Genomic DNA, 18,038 nt, shown 5'->3' on the forward strand with positions numbered 1-18,038 from the left:
TTGTCCCTCTAGTAAATTGTGGATATATACATTGAACTAAGCAGCTCATGTGGCAAGAGATCGCTGTCATAATTTGTGCGTGTCGTTATGTGAAAAATATACATGTCGTCTAGAGCTTTTGCTTAAGGGGACGCCGGCTTGGAGCAGAATTAGTGTGCCCACTGCTCGTCGGATCATCTGTTAACACTCACTAGCCCAAGAGGTACTTGGCAGCATGGTCGACGTGATCATCGGCAAAGGTTGCCATAAAGTAGTAACTGTGGTCGTAGTCGGGTTGCATTCTCAGGTTGACACCCTTTTCGTTGCCGGACTCTTGAGCGGCCTTGGTCAAGTTCTCGGGCAAGAGCTGGCCTTGCTTGTAGAAGCTGTCGCCAGTACCCTGCAGAGTTGCGTCAGTGTGATTTGCGTTGTTTTGTCCGTCGAGTGACACGTACAACGTCGATGAGCATATCCAGAGGACCCTTCCACTTCTTGATCAGCTCTGTAGCATCGTGCTCTGCCCACTTTTCCTTCTGGTCCTCGCCAAAGTAACCAGAGAAGGCTTTCTTGCCCCAGTCGCAGTTACTGGGGTTGGCGATGGGTGCGAATGCGGATACGGACTTGTACTTGCCAGGGTTCTTGAGGAACTGTGGATGTCTGTGTTAGCTTCTGCTTCTGCTAACAACTTGGACGAAGGACAGCGTACCAAAGTCAAGGCACCGTGGCCTCCCATGCTGTGGCCAGTGATACTGACTCTGTCCGAGTCCAGCTGCTTGAAGGAAGAGAAGAGAGCTTTGGGAAGATCCTCGGTGATGTATGAGTACATGTTGTAACCCTTGTTGTAGGGCTCCTTTGTGGCATTGACGTAGAAGCCAGCACCTGAGCCGAAATCATACGAGTCATCCTCGCCAGGGATACCGAGTCCTCCTACACAAGCGATTAGACATGATTGTGGTGTGGACAGAGGGCTTGTGGAGACGTACTGGGGCTGGTGTCGGGGTAGACGACGGCAATGCCCTTCTGGCTGGCGCGGTGCTGGAAGAAACCCTTCTCGGAGCAGTTGTCGCCAGTGCAGGTCAGGCCGGACAGGTAGATGAGGACGGGAACTTTGGTAGCGGAGGTCTTAAGAGCTTGGGGCGGGAGGAACAAGTTGAACTTCATCTCGCAGTTTGTGGAAGCGGCCTTGTGGGCAAGCTTCAAGAGCTTGCCCCCGAATGAGGCGATGGTAGCAGTGGTTTCGACAGACATGTTTGTGTGGTGGCAGCAGAAGATTGGGACATGACAGAGTGGGAGAAGTCGATAGATATGATGGATATTAAGCAACCCCGCAATGACGAAAGACCAAAGCGGTATTCAAATCCGATTTTTCTCCTTTGGGAAATACAACGCGATCCCAGCATGATTAGGAGACTCGATTGGAGGACTCATAGGGGCAGGCTTTTGGATGTGTCTGACGATAACAGTGCAGGCAGGAGTGCTTGAAAGAAACGTGCATCTCGAGGAATCTTGTAGTGGCTGGGAGCAAGCTGAGCGTGACGCGCAGGCGGCAAGAGCACGCGGCCGAGAAAGAGCTCATGAAACCAAGATGTCAACCAATGTTTAGTGTTGCTATCGTTGACAACGCGTCTTCATGTGAAAGCTCTCGAGTTCCGCAACTGCCGCGCCAAGCCCCTAAGTCCATCGGGGCCCGGCGATAACTTCCTTACCCCAGACTCGGACAAGTTTTCGAGAAAACGCAGGCGCGATCAAGGTGGATAAACACGCTCTGAGCTCGACACGCATGACTGCTCTTTGCCCAAGACAGGAACCATGTGTGCTGTCGCCGGTGTCAAACGCAAATCTGCGTCAGAAGACTCAGTGGAAGTCGTCAAAAGGACTAAAGTTGACAACCCTCAAGAATTTTCAGACGGTACCCAACATCAGCCCATTCGTCATCACGAAAAATCATCCCTAATGCCTCGTCTTCCAGCAGCCAGCGACCACGACGACAATGGCCAAGACCACAACGATGCCTTCTCCGTAGCTTCACCTGCAGCCACCTCTCGTACTTCGACCCAACCCTCGACGCCCAAGTCGGCCAAAGCCCAATCCGTTCCTCGCCAGAACAAGTACGCCTGCGACTTTGAAGGCTGCACCAAGTCTTACTCGCGTCCTGTCCGTCTCCAAGAACACAAGCGCTCTCACACCAACGATCGCCCCTTTGCTTGTCCTCAGCAAGGCTGCGACAAGACTTTCCTGCGCGAGAGTCACCTGAAGCACCACATCAAAGCCAAACACGACGATGTTCGAGACTATGTCTGTGATTGGCCGGACTGCGACAAAGGCTTCCATACAGCCCAGCGCTTGAAACAACACAAGAAGACGCACGAAAATACAAAGCCCGAATTCCTCTGCACAGGCTTCCCTCCCTGCAACCAAAACTTCCGCAAGCAAGAAACTCTTGACAGACACATCCAACTCGTTCATCTGCACGAGAAACCTTTCACCTGCGACCAAATCGACCGTTTCACTGGCCTGCCATGCGATGCTCGCTTCAAGACGTCCACCCACCTCATCGCTCACAAGGATCGCGAGCACAGCGGCAATCGTTTCTGGTGTAAAATATGCTCCCCCGAAATGGATGGCATCGACCCGACCCTAAACCAAGACGCTTTTGTCAATGCGGTTGGCTTCCCTACATACATCGAGATGCAGCAACACATCAAAACCGTTCACCCTCCTACCTGCTCGCAGTGTGGTCACATTTGCGCCTCGAACCGCGATCTAAAGGCACATCTTGAGATCCAGCACGGTGATATTGAAGATCGCCGCAACTACGTCTGCGATCATCCTGGTTGCGGTCGTGGCTTTACCAAGAAGGGCAATCTCGTCGTTCACCAAAGAAGCGTTCATGCAAAGCAAAAGCAATTCATCTGTGGAGAGACCGATATAACTGGCTCGAAGCGTGTTCCCACCTGGGATGGCCGCGGTGCTTGCGGTCGTGCGTTCAGTGCAAAAGCGAATCTCGAAGAGCACGTCCGCACTCAACACCTGCACCTTCCTGGCTACGTTCGTCCAGGAAAGAGAACCAAGCAAGAGGTTGATGATTCTTTCGACGGATTCCCACCCGAGGACCACAACACCGTGCTTGCCAGACTCACTGGAGTCGGCTACGAACACGGAAGAGACATTGTCTGCATAGACGAAACTTGTCCGCATCGCTTCTTCAAGCCTTTCGATCTCGAGGTCCATCTTGAGATTGTCCATGGTTACACCAAAACTGAGGCCATCGAAGCCACTGTCGAGCGCGAAGCCTTGTCTGGTGGTCAGTTCTGGCTTGGTGGAGTTCAGCCAGATTTCGAAGAGCAACGCCTGGCACACCAATTGGACCTGGCTCTACACCCTCAGGGCGATTTGGTGAACCCCTTCTGAGCCGCACGAAGAAGCATCGAATGTTCGATAAATCCACTCTAAGATCGATTCACCAACAAACCAGTATCGAGGCAGGGATGCGCGTAAACAAGTACTATGTCTCTAAATTAGCGCCTATATCCATTAGCGAGAAGCATTGTGTTTTAAATAGCTCGATACCCTATAAAGTAATTGAAAGAACAATATCACATATGAACCGATGAACCATTCCGTCTAAGCCACTGGCGATTCATAGTTGGATTTCAGCAATGGTTGGCTGCAGAGTCGCAGGTGTCATCATCGCTGCTCGTCGACTTTGTGGGCTACTGGGACTTCCAAGATGTGGCTTTTATTGAATTCTCGAAAGGAAAAGTGATCAACAGAAGACTATAAGCACCCCGGATCAGCCTGTCATGCGAGTACCAACGAGATTATTGCATACACATATACACACGGAAAGGCATCCTTCGGCTTTCTTTAGCTTCAATTCAACGGCCAGAATAGCGATCGAGGAGAGCTGGAGGGTGGCTGGCATCCGATACAAAATACTGTATTCACATCTGAGACGGTTCGAGTCAAGGTTATCTAGGTTTTTCCAACTTGCATCATGCTTCCGACTATCTATATTTGCGATCCGCTGTGTGTAGTTCTGTGTCTTGCAGTTTTTTCGCAGGTCTCTTCCGCAGCGGCATGCAGGAATCGGAAGGTTTGATATGGTATTTCGGCTGCTTCCGTGTAAGACAAGACTGGGATCACATCCGTGCAAACGATGGGGAGATACGTGGTCAGGGATCTAGAAGCGATTCATCCAACATTCCCGCCGATCAAGGAAGATGCACGAGCAAGGGGATTGCAGGAACGCACAATAAAGCGTAAATAAGAAACTCGCCTACAGAATCCTCCGAGAGGGTGGGCGTTCGGTGACAGCGCGCCGTTGGCGCATCTCCAGCTCCTCCATGCCACAGAGATCCATGCTGAACAAGAGGCGGGCTGATGTGCGACAAAAAGAGGGTTCGCAGCTCACATGCAAATGTGCTCGACAAGGAAGCCACGACCGCCATGGCCGAGGCGCTAGTGATGGCTATGCGTCGAGGCTATTGGCATGGACCCGTCTTGTCAAGCTTTTAGATTGACCATGACCCAAACTCATTGACGCCCTGTAGGAAGCCGCAATTATATACAACACGATGGCGTCCTCTCAGTTGATCACACGCTCGCTTCTATACTGTTCTGACTGTCGCTCGTTGTCACATCTACAGTTCATATTCTTTTAATACTGGAAACACGACTAAAGCCGGGTTTGTACAGCACCCACCAAACTTGCGACACCGATTGTTACAGAATTCGTCATATTTTGCTCGATCTCTCTTGTTGAGACTGTAGAGAGAAATCGAGCAGCCTAAACTTCAAGGCTATCAGTTGATCATGAGAGGACGTCGTTGAAAGGGCAGGAAAGAAACCTATCGAACAACAATCATTACTTTCGCCTTGTTCAAATCAGCTTGCGCCTGCCGGGATGAACAGATGGGGAGCTTCTCCCAAGTGCCGTAACGACTTAACGGTCGGCATTGACTCCGATGCTGCTACACCAACGCCCTCGAATGCTCCTTCCTTGGTGGGAGAAGCATCGTATCCATCCTCGAGATTCACTGCGCGATGGCGCTGTGTGACAAAGTCACACGGAGTTTCACGGCTAGCATCCGCTCTCTTCTGTCTGATCATTCTGCTGTGTTTCTGCAGTTCACGTGTGAATGCTGCAGAAATCCTAAACGACACTGAGGAGCAGGTAACACAAGCCCTACCGAGCACTGAAAGTGTCCTGCTCTTCGACAGGAGTACTCCACCGGAGCCGTTCATGCAACACTTTCTCAAACGAGCAGAGCGCTCGACATCAACTTCTTCTTCGGCTTCTTCGTCCTCCTCATCCACTGCTTCTTCGGATGCACTTCCTATACCCTTCGATACTGCTCTGGGGAATAACTTCACGACTTCTTCTTGCCCTGCTTTCTTCAAAAGCTTTCTCTCCAACGATACTTTTAATGAATGTGTTCCGTTATCTCTTCTTCTACAGGTAGGTCGACCGAACTCGACGCACAAAGGATACGATCATGAAACTCATACATGCTTTCCGAAACAGACATCTACTTCTTTCTTTTCCATCCAACGCTCGCCAGTCAGACTGGCGCAGACACTTGGTGCATCATGCAGTGTCAACTTTGACAGCTGTAACACATTGATGGCGTCGCTGGCTCGACAGATCCAATCACCAAACAATTGTGCTGCCGACCTACAGAACCAGAATCCTACAGTTATGCAAGCCTATACTGGCTTTATAGCTTACCAATCACTCTATCATGCTGGATGCCTACTGAACAGCAACACAGGCAGCTACTGTAAGTCCATGAACCTTAGTTATCACCTCGAGCATGTGCTAATGGGATATCCCAGGCTTCTCGGATGCAGTTACGAATGCTTCTTCACCTACCGACAGTTACGTCTACTATCTGCCGCTCGGCATTTCATTGCCTAGCACCACAACACCCAGTTGCTCGAGTTGCTTACGAGATACCATGTCCGTTTTTGCAAGTGCGGCGACAAACCGTTCTCAGCCACTCTCAATGGTTTATGGCACCGCAGCAGCCATGATTGACTTGACCTGTGGTGCAGATTTTGTCAATGCTAGTATTCCTACTGTCCCTTCGACTGGCGCCGCCTCGTCGGTCCAAAGTGGCCTAGGACTTGTGGGAATCATTGCTGTGTTGTTGTCCCTTGTTGCTGTGTTGAGCTAAACAGTGCTGATCAAGCCCTTTCGATTCTTGTCTATACTTTTTGGTTGTTTTTGTTAGTTGGAGTCAAAAAATCCCGAGTGTTTCAGTTCAAGGCTTGCATGTACCTGGTCGGTTATTTTTTGTTACAATTAAGGAAACACACAACTGAAACAATGGTTCCTTAAGTTTTAGCGACTCAATTGGGTCCGACTAGAGGTTGTCATCACTCGGCTAGAAGGCGGATAAGCAGCCTGGCCTTGCTATCTGGCTAGATCTTTTCCTTATGCCCATCCACCACCTGAATTGTGAAAACATAGGAGTGTATGTATCTATCGTGACTGTCTAGTGAGATCATTAAGTCGATTGTATAGACTCCGTATGGCATTCTTTTCAACATTAGCCTATATCTGAACATCTAGAGCTGCAACTCGCTAGACTAAAAGACATGTGTCTTAGCGATGTCCAAACAAGGAGAAATTGGATGACATACTTGATGACTGATAAGGTCAAAAGTGGTGAAATAATGCTTGCCAAAGGCAAAACGTACAGCAGCAGGAGTTTTGTCATCCGGATTCTTAGTCAAAAGCGTGTGGTAAGAAGTAATATCTAAATCGAGGTAGAGATCGTATGGCTACTACAGCATTGCACAATAGCGTGCTCACGTATGCTTATCGGGACTATGGTAGACCCGAAAAAGCAATCGAGATCTGGAAAGAGATCGCATTGCTAGAATCGAACTTGGCCGCCAACGTGGAGCGAGTGTGTGACATTTTGAGGTTGGTTACAACGTACACCGACACAGGCGACACTGAGAACGCAACAAGACTCTTGGAGCAATGGTTGTCTGTCCGAAGAAAAGATGAATCTCTAGATGACAAAGACACACGCGATCATATTGGGCAGCTAGGCGAGCTTTACTAAGAACTCGAAAGGCATGAAGACGCCATCAAGCTGCTTCAAGAACTGGTCGATGTCGAGGAACCCGACTCTTGCCATTGGAAGACCAAGATCGTCAGACCGCCATAAATGCATTAGCTTGCGTATACAAAGCCTGCGGCGAGACATGCAAAGAAATGTAACTATGGCAGCCTCTGGTCAGTGACGAGGCCCCAAGTGTATTTCAGAGAAGCTTGACAAAAGCCTACACCCAGCTCGGATACGACAACAAATCCGTGCGATCTGCAAGAAAGCCACCGTCGAGATGGAGAGATGGGTCTAAGTTACTACGAGATCTCAGCCTGCGTTCCTAGAAGATGTTCGACTTTTAGTTGTTCTTTAGCTGTCGTGTACGAAGATATATTGCTTGATAAGACCTAAGCTACTTACTTCATAGCAAGAGGAAACAAACAAGGCTGTTTGCTAACTCGCGTTACACTTCTCACAGTGGCAGACGTGATCTGGAGATTGCGGTCACATGCTCTTTCACCAAAAGTCTATCATCCACAAAAGACATTAGAGGATTCGACTCATGCACATCGGACAGGATTCAAGGCTTAGGGATTGCCTGCTGTTGATCAACCAAGCCAGACCATACTATTCTTAGCTAATAAGCTATGCACAAGTGGATTTGCGGTCTAGACTGCATGCTTTCTTTCGACTTCAACTCTTACCATTTCTGTCTACTTTGACCTCTGATCGCTCATTCCTCTTTCCACGATTCTATGAGTGCCCTTCGAACTTGCCCATTTGTGCACAAGATTATTCATCAGGATTTCTCCAGCAATATTCACCAGTCCTACGCATCCGGTGAGGCATTTTCGACGATGCAGAAGAGCCAGAGCGGGGTACAGACCGGGTAGGTGGTGGCTGCGTTTCAGTGAACTGCTCTTTCCCGGTTGGGGAGATACATGGCATCATCCAATCAATTGAGCTTAGGAGTTCAAAAGCAGAAGCACAAGTTCAGCTCAAGGCTCAAATTGTCCCGATGGCTTCTGAAGGATTCGTGAACATGGGTAGGTATGTAGTAGGTATACATTTTGCTCTATAAAGAGCTCTGCTCCGTTGGCTTTTTGTGATAACCTTTGACTTTAAAAGCATCCCAAGTTCTCGAAACCTTGCTTCTGTCGAGACTAAAGCTACATACCAAAGGTATGATCTATATCCGTTAACGTGTTACTGTTCCGAGTATATACAACTGACACTGAGCGAGCAAGACCGCTACCTAGCCAAACATACACATTCACTCTCCTTGATCTTCACCATGCGAATGAGCAGAAACCTCCAGGACGGCGGGCCAGGCCGACAAGGCCTAGGCGGTGGCTACGGACAACCCCCGCCAGCAAGCTATAGGACCAGAAACCTCCAGGATGGCGGACCAGGCCGACAAGGCTATGGCAATGGCTACAGACAACCCTCGCCCCCAGACTATAGAACCAGAAACCTTCAGGACGGTGGACCAGGCAGACAAGGCCTAGGCAACCACAGACAGCCCCCGCCCCCAGGCTACAGAACTAGAAACCTCCATGCCGAATACAACGGCCCTACTCCAGCACAACGCAGAGAGGCCGAGCAAAGGCGCCGAATGGAAGAACAAGAGCAACGTCGCTATGAGGAAGAGATGCGTCAACAGCGGATGAGGGAAGAACTAGAGCGAAGAGAGGAAGAAATGAGACGTAGAGAAGAGGCAATGTATCGTGGAGGGCCGCAGGGTCGAGGTGGGTATCCGGGTAGAGGAAGTAGAGGAGGCCTGGGGCCCAGATTCTGAAGCAAGAATCTCCAGACAGGTCCTGCCTATATGGCTAGTTTGGCAGAGGAGGAACTAGGTCTGAATCTTGATACTCTTAATGTTCTATGCTATCTTACTAGTTTCAGCTGACTGTAGCTGTACGTGCTTAGTATCATGACTTTTGAATTCACATAGGCTCATTCACGAAGTCCACAATGAGGATGATTACGATCAAACAAGTCAAGGCCGTGAGATTTGCCTGCAATCACTACTACTAAAGTCCCACTCTCGACAAAATCATGAATCGATGAACATGCACAATTTTTACGAATCTTATAAACTGGCAGGCTGCGGATCACCTGGCTTGGCCCTATAACTGATCCTTCCTGCAGGCAAGAAGAACAACGCGACCAAAGCTCCACCACGCACTTCCGGATAATGATGCGTACCAGGTCCTGGAGACGTCCAACCTGCACCTTGCCAGCCTTGCATACCCTTCAACTCAGCAGTCTTGTCGACTTGTACGACACAATTGATCTCACCATAAGGATGGGAGTGGTATTGACCCGAGTACTAAAATTCATAATCACATCAGCAACATGGCCTTTTGGCAATTGAGCACCCAACATACCTCTTCTTCACTCTCCATGTACACTGTCGTAATCGAAAAGAATCTGTTTTCAGCACTTGGGAGAAGAACCTTGGAGCGACGGTATTTTGCTCCATCAAGCTCGAAGTTGGCGACCCAGCCTTCTTTCAGACCTTGACGGGTCAGGTCGCACAGGTCTTCGTAGATTGCATTACCAGGTCCGTAGTTTTCATTGAGATAGGCTTCGAGTTCGTGGCCTGGTGTGCTGAAGGATACAATCACATTAGCATGGAACGTCGCACGAGAACAGTGCGGGAGGTGACATACAGGTCTTCGACTTCGGAAAAGAAGTCACGACAACGAGATACCAGCTTCTGAGCTGTTGGGTAGGCGTTCAAATCGACCTCAGTGGGAGGCACATCGTTCTTCGATGGAGCGGTTCCGGTGTTTGAGGGCTGGGAAGAGCTCATTACTACGGCCGACATTGTTGCCTATATGGTAAGGTAGATGGAACGATATCTGCACTTCGAGTCTTTATTATATCTTGTAAGTGCTCATACGAGCAGATCTAAGGATGATGTACTTGATTTCTGGTATAGTAATCACAAAACACAAAAGTAAGCCACCACAAAGCAAGACCCCGCTCTGGATAACCGGCATCACTTCCTTGCGATTCACAACAAAGAAAGCTCTAACATCGAAAAGGTACGAACTAGTGGGGTAGTTGAACGGATGACGAGATGAGCAACTTAAAAGCTAGGCAATTCATGATTAAGAATGTTGTTGTCGTGCAACGTCGAGAAGATGCTGACTCTCGTGACCCCACGCGAAGAGCTAAATAGCATGTTATCTTGATAAAGAGCCTATATTGCATAGCTATCCTGTCTTTGTCTCTCTGCTTATTCCTCTATCAGCTGCCAGTCAGTACCAATAACCAGATCAAGCACAATACCACAATGAAAGAAGCTCACGTCGACGCTGACACCAATGTCACACTTCACGATGTACCAATACCAGAACTGAACGATCCACACCAGATTCTGATCAAAGTCATTGTAGCAGGATGCAATCCAAAGGACTGGAAAATGCCTGCCGGAATGCTTGTCACAATTGGTTTATGTGACAACAGCGGCGATGATGTAGCAGGTGATTATGTTTCGAACCGAGCCTTCTTGCGTCATCGTACTGACAATTCTACCAACAAGGCATCGTCTATGCTGTTGGCTCTGATGTCCGTGAGTTCCGACCTGGCGATCGCGTTGCCGCACTACATCAACTCGGTGCTCCGCACGGAACGTACGCTGAAATGGCCCTCGTCTGGGATCATACGACTTTCCATATTGGCGACCGTTCGTTCGAAGAAGCCGCTGCAATGCCAATGGCATATTATATGGCATCTATCGGCCTTTTCGGGATGTTAAGATTGCCGATGATGTGGCAACGTCCTCATGGTGAAGAGAGATCAATGCCGCTGGTCATATACGGCGCCTCGGGAGCGGTGGGCTCTGCTGCGGTCCAGCTCGCTATGAATGCAGGCTTCCATCCTTTGGTTTGTATTGCGGGAGGATCGGGACCGTCTGTGGTGCAGCCGCTCATCGATAGCAGCAAAGGTGATGTGGTTCTGGACTACCGAGAGGGATCCGAAAGGCTCGTCGAGAACATGAAAGCTGCTCTTGGCAGGCATGAGCTACATCACGCCTTCGACTGTGTGAGCGAGAAGGGGTCTTCAGCAAATATATGCCGCGTGCTTCAGCCAGGAGGACAGATAAGTCTGGTCTTGCCATCACGTGTAAGAGACGTCCCGTCCGGCTTCGAGGTTACCACGACCATGGCTGGCAATCTTTGGCCCGGCTTCAAGAACAAAAGTGACACGCATGGAGCGATGAGTTTGGCAGGAGGGATAGAGTTTGGACATTGTTACTCCAGGCTGCTTGGCTATTGGTTCAGTGAGAGGAAGTTACGCGTTCATAGTCCTGAGGTGGTCGAAGGTGGCCTGCTCGGGGTAGAGAAGGCACTGAAGGATCTCAGGGAGGGAAGGAATCATGGAGTCAAGTACGTCGTTCGCGTCCGAGACACGCCTGGGCTGGAGTGAGGACACCTCAACTTCGCACATTCCGCTCCAGTAGCTTTTGGCCACCCAGCTTGAGATTCAGATCTTACGTGGCTTATTATACTTGGAGTTAGTGACATGAACATCAATATGAGCGAGTGTTGAAGAATGATGAATCGCATCAGCAGTCCAGCCGCTAACACTCGAGCGTTTGCGAAATGCATCTCGAGATCTACAGACCAAAGCACAAATCTGTCAACGAGCTGAACAACCTATAGCATAAGTATCAATGAATATGGTTTGTGTCTTAAGAATGCTCTCAGATGAATTCAAGAGAGATACGAGGTTCCGTAATTGATCAAGAAAGGGTGTAAGTTTAGAGACAGGGTCGTATGCGTAGCAAGCACAAATGTTATGCAAGTTATGCTTACGAGGCGCGTCATTCGAGGGAGGAACAGCTATTGTCATCTCCCTTGTTCACTCAATTACTTTCCACCGACAACCCAATCGCGTCTTTTTGCTTCTATTCCATCATCGACATTACTCACAATACATTGATACATCAAAAACACACGCGTCAGAGGAAGAACGAAAAAGCGACAGACAAGATGACCGAATACACCAAGATGAAGAACGCCGAGCTCGAGGCGCTGCTTAAGGAGCGCAACCTCCCTCACACTGGCAAGAAGGCAGATCTCGTCAAGCGGCTCCAAGAACACGATGCGGAAACCGCCAATGGCTCTGCACCTAGCAAGGAAGACGAGATCGACTGGGACGACGAACCCACAGCAGCAGCACCCAAGGCAAGCACAGATGCCGCCGCCAGCGCAATTGCAGCCGGTGGTCAAGGACAACCTGCCAACCCGCAAGCCGTGCCCAACCAGCAGACCGACATCGACCCTTCGCAGACAGACGACCTCACAGTGATTAAACCCGCCGACGACGCGTCAACAGCCCAACCCGCAGACACTAGCGCACCTTCAGAAGCTCAACCAGCAGAACCCGCGAAGCCCGCCGTCGACTTCACCTCTGGACTCGCCAAAACAACTCTAGACCAAGAAATCGAGAAGCGCAAGGCGCGCGCAAAGAAGTTCGGCTTGAACGAGGATGAGGACGAGGCATTGAAGGCTCTGGAGCGCGCAAAGCGCTTCGGCAACACCGAGATGCCTGGCAAGCTCAACGAAGCTCTTCCCGAGCGTCGCGAGCGCAAGAGAGGTGCTCCTGCTGATGGAGAGCAGCAAGGTGCTAGCAAGAAACGCGAGAACAACGACAACAAGCGCGGTGGTCGCAGAGATGGTAGAAGGGGAGGAGGCGCACAGAACCAAGCAAAGGCATCCGCTCCAGCTGCAGCTGCGCCTGCAAAGAAGGAGAAGCCGCAAATGAGCGAGGCAGACCGGGCAAAGGCTGAGGCTCGCAAGGCAAGATTCGCAGCACCATCATCATCATCATAGTATGAATCGCACGGTACTTGGTACGAGGTCTCAATCCATATCGCAACCTCTAGATGCGATTGGTGCGTTGTCCAACGCCACCGCAATTGATCATCTTGATTTGGATGGAGCGATTGGCAGTCAGGTCGATGGTGTTTGAAAAAGACTGGGTATTCGCCTTCGGACTTGGAATCGCGGCTTCATAAAAACATAGGATAGCACGTAAATGAAAACACGAAACTTCTGGAATACATCTTTGTTCAACTCTGTCTGAGATCTGGTGTTATAATATGGAAGATGTCAACATGGTGTGCGGGGACAAGTCCCTCTCGCACTCTCGGAGTTGAACATCGGATGAGGATCATCTTTATCTTGGAATGCATTGCTTTGATGCGTCTACAGCTTGGCTCTGGCACTGCTCTGTGCCTCAGCCTCAGTATACATCTCATCGATGGCAGCGCGGTACTTCTTCGCGGTCTGAGGTCTCTTGAGCTTGAGTCTGTTGGCGTTTCTGTTAGCTTCTTGCATCGTGTTATACCAGGAGCACAACTTACGTAGGTGTGAGAAGTTCATTGTCGACAGTGAAAGGCTCGACCATCAGTCTTACGTTACGCACTCTCTCGTAACTGTTGAATTTGTTCTTCTTGCCAATCTTGTCAAGCTCCTTGAGGACGGCATGACGGATCTTGACGTCCTGAGCTGCAGCCTCCAAGGCCTTGAGATCTGTTGCGCCTAGTTGCTTACCGAGCACCTTGCTTGCAAAAGGTGCAAATGTGTCGGGCTGGATACCGAAAATGGCAACCAGGAAAGCTCTATCACTGTCTCCATGTACGTATGCTTGCGCGAACCAGGTTGTGTTGCCAAGGTAGACATTCTCGATGCGCTCCGGTGAGATGTACTCACCCTGGGCCAGCTTGAGAACGTTCTTTCTGCGATCGATGATCTTGAAACGACCGAGCTCGTCCACTGAACAGATGTCGCCGGTGCGGAACCAGCCGTCTGGGAGAAGTGCTTTTTCCGTCTCCTCTGGGTTCTTGAGGTACTCTCTGAACACGGTCGGTCCGCGAACCAGGAGCTCACCACGAGGGTATGGTTTGTCGGAAGCGAAATACTCCATGTCTGGCACATCCATAAGACACAGTTCTGAGGTAGGCATGACTGCACCGCAATTGCCGGCTGTCATGTCGCCATCAATCTGAGAACAGGCAATAGCGTATGTCTCGGTGAGACCATAACCTTGCATGAAGTTGTTTCCGAAAACCACTCGCAAAAACTGCTGCAGGGACGGGTCAATAGGAGCGGAACCAGACACCATGGCTCTGACACGATCCAAGCCGAGTTGAGAAGTGACCTTCTTGCCCCAAATACGGTCGTAGAAAGCATGCTTGTTTGTAGCCTGCTTAGGATCAGGATTGTTCAGGGTTGCTAACTTGGTCGAGACGACGTGTCTCGAAAGGGCTCCTTTGACGCCAGATGATTCGACGGTGGCCGTCTTGATGGCACCACCGAAACGATTGAATAGGCGAGGTACACTGATCAAGCTGGTGGGTCGGAGTAGCTTGAAGTCGTCAACGAGTTCCACGATGTTGCCGTGGAAGTAACCAATAGCACTGCCAGCCCAGAGAGCACAGCCCTCGGTGACGCGCTCGTAAATATGAGCCAGAGGTAGATAAGAGCACATGACATCGTTGGTTTTCATGTCGACCAGAGTCATGGAAGACGAGGCGGCAGCAACTGCGTTTCCGTGTGTCAGAACAACACCCTTGGGTGGACCAGTTGTACCGGAAGTGTAGTTGATGGTGACGATGTCTTCGGGCTGGGGAACGTTGTAGGGGCGGGGGTTGGCCGCACCCATAGCCTCGACATCGCGGATGTAGATGACCTGGATACCAGCTTCAGAAGCCAGAGCGTTAAGAATGTCGGCTTTGGAAGTTCCAGGTAGTTCGGAGCCCGAAGTCAGAGGGTCGAGCGAGACGATGATCTTGAGCGTGGGGCAGCGAGAGGCAAGCTTGAGCAGGGTCGGGACATGGTTCAAAGAGGAGGCAACAGCAGCCAGCTGTGAGTGGTTGATGATGTACTCGGTTGTGTCGGGGCCCAGAGTGTCGTAAAGGGAGACAGTGTACAAGGCTTGAGACATGCAACCCAGATCTGGTGGCATCAGCATCAGCATGTTTTGGACAAGCAAGAGGTGCAGATGGGATGCACTTACCAACAATCTGCCACTCGGGGCGGTTTTGACACCAGAGACCGACACCGTGCTGTCTACCAGTGATTCCATGTTTGCTGTGGAGGTGCACCATACCGATACCAAAGTTCTTCCTTCTCTCTTGAACCTGAGCATACGTTTCCCAGACATAAGGACCGTAAGTCTTTGTCATGGCGTCGTAAGGACGGTGTCCGAGACATTTGGCATTGGGTATGCGGTTGGCCGTCTCCTCGAAATAGCCATGGGCAGACGTGATCTAGTCGCTTTTGTAAGCAGGTATTCCATGACAAGCCTGACGCCATGCATACTTGAGGGTCCAGGGAGCGAAGACAACCGTCCTTGAATCTCCAATGCCTGTAGACCTTGCTTCGTCCCGACACTTCGCTACCTTCGACAGCAACACTGTAGGGTGCTCCGGGTGGTGGAGGCGCCGCGATCTCGTTCGCCCGTGCAACAGCTGCAGTCAATGCCATGTTGCTTTGGGAAGCCTTCGGTGGCAGAGGGAGGCTTCAGAGGATACTAGGGGAAAAGGTGTCTACAAGATCAAGTCAGCTGTTGATCAACTAGCCCAGAAGGGCGGCGCAAGGCCCTTCGGCGACTCCGAGAACGAGTCACTAAGCACATACAAGACAGGAACCACCCAAATGTCAAAATAATTGACAGGCGCAAAGTGAAGACAGCAATGTTCGAAAAAGGGAGACAGGCCGGATTATCTGTTGCTTACTTAGAGCAAGCAGTACGAGTACGATCGATCTGGCTTCTGGAACATCAAACTCCCGAGGCATCCAATGTCGTCGCTGCTTCTTTCTCAGTCACAAGCAACCGAGGCATCCCGCCTCTTGGCTGCGTCATGCGCGTCGGCCTCCACAACATTGACACATGAGATGAATGCATTCCAATTCTCTGGCTATCTTACCTCTGCCACGTCCAATCTTGGGCGTTGCTTCGACTCATGGCCGACTTGAAAGAGATGACGTCCGAAAATCTTATCTTGTAGATGTTGTACATGTTGCATTGCACGAGACCAGATGGTCGGCAAACCTTGTCTGCCAGTTTTAGCTTTCTCCACACACCGCAGCCGAGGCGGGGATGGATCCTCCGATTTTCCCCTTTCGTACTCTCGGAAAAGCAGCACGTGCAGCCTCTGCCTGGCGGCATAATCATGCTCCGTCTTCAAGCATAGAACATGTCGGGCAGAGGTGGGTACCACTATGGCTCGGATATGAAGTTTTTCAAAATATCCATCGCTCTGTAAAGTGGCCAGAAATGTCAAAAGAATATCCTCGCCATGCTATACCCCTATAAAAAACAGTTTCAGAAACCTCTAAACCCTGTCATAAATGTCTAGAAACCATCTCCTTCTTTCCATTCTCGACCTGCTTCTGCAGCCCGATTTCGAGGATCTCGTCCTCTGTTCCACGCCTCAGCTCTCAGTCCTCCAAGCTGCCAACGCAGCTTCTCAATCTCGTCATGAATCCATTCTTTGCGTCCAGGCTCCGGAATGACCAGATTGTCCGTCTCTTCTGGTATCCGGCCTTCATTTTTGGCTTCCATGATCAAAGCCTCGTTCTTGCGGATTTCGTGCGCCTCGTTTTCGTGATCTCTGAGGATATAGCGTAGATCAAAGAATTCGTCAAACTTGTCTGCACCTCCAAAACAGTAGCCATAACCATCGCAGTAACAGATGTTCATGGCTGGGCAGTCTATTGCAACACCACCGAAAATGAAGATCCAAATCTGCTCAAATACTCTACCCGACAAACTATCAGAGAGTGGTGTCTTCAAAAGCCAGTCTCGGTAGTAGATGTATTTGGACAGAGGGACAGCCTGGATACGTTCCCTACTAATGGCAAACTGTGCACAGCAGGGCTGCGATAATGTGGGTGGAATCGGCTCCAAAGGAAAGATCTCGCTCCAGGCTTCAGCAATGACCATTTCTTCCTGCCTTTGGGCATTAGCGACCAGCGCTCCAGGATGAATACCACTGATTTCTGCAGGACAGCCAGGAGACCAATGACAGCGAAGGTTGACATAGCCGTGTCGGATGACATGATTGGGATTGAGGTTCCTGATCATCTGCGCAGAGTCAAGATCCATGATATCGTTGTTGTGCCAGGCATAGCGATGTGCGTGCATGAAGATGCTGACATCGGAGAGGTTGTTGTAATTGTCAATGATGTACGACAAGTATACCATAGCCTCGTGTCCCTTGTTCTTTGGAGTATGTAGTTCTGCAGTCTTGTCGTCTACGACATAGATGGCGGTTCGCAGGGGTCCCTTAGGGGTTAGCATATCCTCCAATTCGGTATCCACCCAAAGTGTGTTCTCCTCTTTCTTGCGCCCGATCACCAAGGTCTTTGTGTACTCGGCATTTGGGTCTTTCGGAACGCCTGGAATGAAAGCAGGATTTGGATTTGCGAATGTGTGCATGTTCTTGGACTCCTGTTGATCCGGCAGGGGAGCCTCAGGTTCTATTTCTTCATCCTCGCTCAGTCCCATCACCTTCGGTACATGTCGCAAAGATGTAGTAAGGTTTGTTGTGTGAAAGACTATGAAGAAGAAGAACACTAAGGCGACAGCGAAGAGAAGGGGCGACAGACGCCGCTGGGTTGTCATGGTACAGGCGTAAGGGTGAGGGTCAATGGTTCGGGTATGCGACAATCGTGGGTGGGCGATAGGGATTGCGTAGTAGACCGGAGAGTCGGTATGTTTAGATCATGGCTAGTGAGATCGCAATTCAAAGAGTGACAAGAAAGGAAGGAATATGTACAGTATGTGCAAAAAGGATGGACAGGAGCGACAGCAGTAACAAGTTACGAGGCGGGTTTACGACAATCGATCCTCTGACGAAGCCTGCGCCCGCTGAGCCCTGAGGTATCATGATGTGCGCGACTTGTCGACGATCCTCCTTGTTTCGAATCGACTAAGCCGACATCGTCAAACCGCATCCAGTATCCACAT

At 50.2% G+C, this 18,038-nt stretch overlaps 9 protein-coding genes across 9 annotated transcripts; 5 read left to right on the forward strand and 4 right to left on the reverse strand.

The window, feature by feature from the left end:
* Window positions 1–190: 190 nt before the first annotated feature.
* M437DRAFT_73405 (S-formylglutathione hydrolase) lies at window positions 191–1,227 on the reverse strand (the record flags this gene model as incomplete). Its single annotated transcript, XM_041026020.1, has 4 exons — window positions 191–379; window positions 435–626; window positions 686–906; window positions 963–1,227. The coding sequence occupies 4 exons, from the start codon at window positions 1,225–1,227 to the stop codon at window positions 191–193; spliced, it is 867 nt and encodes a 288-aa protein (XP_040882511.1).
* Window positions 1,228–2,076: 849 nt separating this feature from the next.
* On the forward strand, window positions 2,077–3,315 carry M437DRAFT_18067 (uncharacterized protein; the record flags this gene model as incomplete). Its single annotated transcript, XM_041018930.1, has 1 exon — window positions 2,077–3,315. A coding segment is annotated over one exon (1,239 nt), but the record flags the coding sequence as incomplete, so codon positions are not given.
* A 1,909-nt stretch (window positions 3,316–5,224) lies between these two features.
* Window positions 5,225–6,158, forward strand: M437DRAFT_42478 (uncharacterized protein; the record flags this gene model as incomplete). Its single annotated transcript, XM_041020583.1, has 3 exons — window positions 5,225–5,440; window positions 5,507–5,762; window positions 5,818–6,158. 3 exons carry the CDS (start codon window positions 5,225–5,227, stop codon window positions 6,156–6,158), a joined length of 813 nt encoding a protein of 270 aa, XP_040882513.1.
* Window positions 6,159–8,337: 2,179 nt separating this feature from the next.
* On the forward strand, window positions 8,338–8,841 carry M437DRAFT_82452 (uncharacterized protein; the record flags this gene model as incomplete). Its single annotated transcript, XM_041027748.1, has 1 exon — window positions 8,338–8,841. The coding sequence occupies one exon, from the start codon at window positions 8,338–8,340 to the stop codon at window positions 8,839–8,841; it is 504 nt and encodes a 167-aa protein (XP_040882514.1).
* A 294-nt stretch (window positions 8,842–9,135) lies between these two features.
* On the reverse strand, window positions 9,136–9,861 carry M437DRAFT_42822 (uncharacterized protein; the record flags this gene model as incomplete). The annotated part of the gene is made up of 3 exons (XM_041020639.1): window positions 9,136–9,375; window positions 9,434–9,656; window positions 9,719–9,861. 3 exons carry the CDS (start codon window positions 9,859–9,861, stop codon window positions 9,136–9,138), a joined length of 606 nt encoding a protein of 201 aa, XP_040882515.1.
* Window positions 9,862–10,347: 486 nt separating this feature from the next.
* M437DRAFT_73409 (GroES-like protein) lies at window positions 10,348–11,483 on the forward strand (the record flags this gene model as incomplete). The annotated part of the gene is made up of 2 exons (XM_041026021.1): window positions 10,348–10,537; window positions 10,597–11,483. The coding sequence occupies 2 exons, from the start codon at window positions 10,348–10,350 to the stop codon at window positions 11,481–11,483; spliced, it is 1,077 nt and encodes a 358-aa protein (XP_040882516.1).
* A 566-nt stretch (window positions 11,484–12,049) lies between these two features.
* On the forward strand, window positions 12,050–12,892 carry M437DRAFT_42230 (uncharacterized protein; the record flags this gene model as incomplete). Its single annotated transcript, XM_041020527.1, has 1 exon — window positions 12,050–12,892. One exon carries the CDS (start codon window positions 12,050–12,052, stop codon window positions 12,890–12,892), a length of 843 nt encoding a protein of 280 aa, XP_040882517.1.
* A 375-nt stretch (window positions 12,893–13,267) lies between these two features.
* On the reverse strand, window positions 13,268–15,550 carry M437DRAFT_42938 (acetyl-CoA synthetase-like protein; the record flags this gene model as incomplete). Its single annotated transcript, XM_041020654.1, has 4 exons — window positions 13,268–13,370; window positions 13,426–15,019; window positions 15,081–15,333; window positions 15,386–15,550. The coding sequence occupies 4 exons, from the start codon at window positions 15,548–15,550 to the stop codon at window positions 13,268–13,270; spliced, it is 2,115 nt and encodes a 704-aa protein (XP_040882518.1).
* An 871-nt stretch (window positions 15,551–16,421) lies between these two features.
* M437DRAFT_42892 (uncharacterized protein) lies at window positions 16,422–17,507 on the reverse strand (the record flags this gene model as incomplete). The annotated part of the gene is made up of 1 exon (XM_041020646.1): window positions 16,422–17,507. One exon carries the CDS (start codon window positions 17,505–17,507, stop codon window positions 16,422–16,424), a length of 1,086 nt encoding a protein of 361 aa, XP_040882519.1.
* Window positions 17,508–18,038: the final 531 nt, after the last annotated feature.

The sequence above is a fragment of the Aureobasidium melanogenum genome (genome assembly GCF_000721775.1).
Source record: "Aureobasidium melanogenum CBS 110374 unplaced genomic scaffold scaffold_4, whole genome shotgun sequence".
Classification (NCBI taxonomy): domain Eukaryota; kingdom Fungi; phylum Ascomycota; class Dothideomycetes; order Dothideales; family Saccotheciaceae; genus Aureobasidium; species Aureobasidium melanogenum.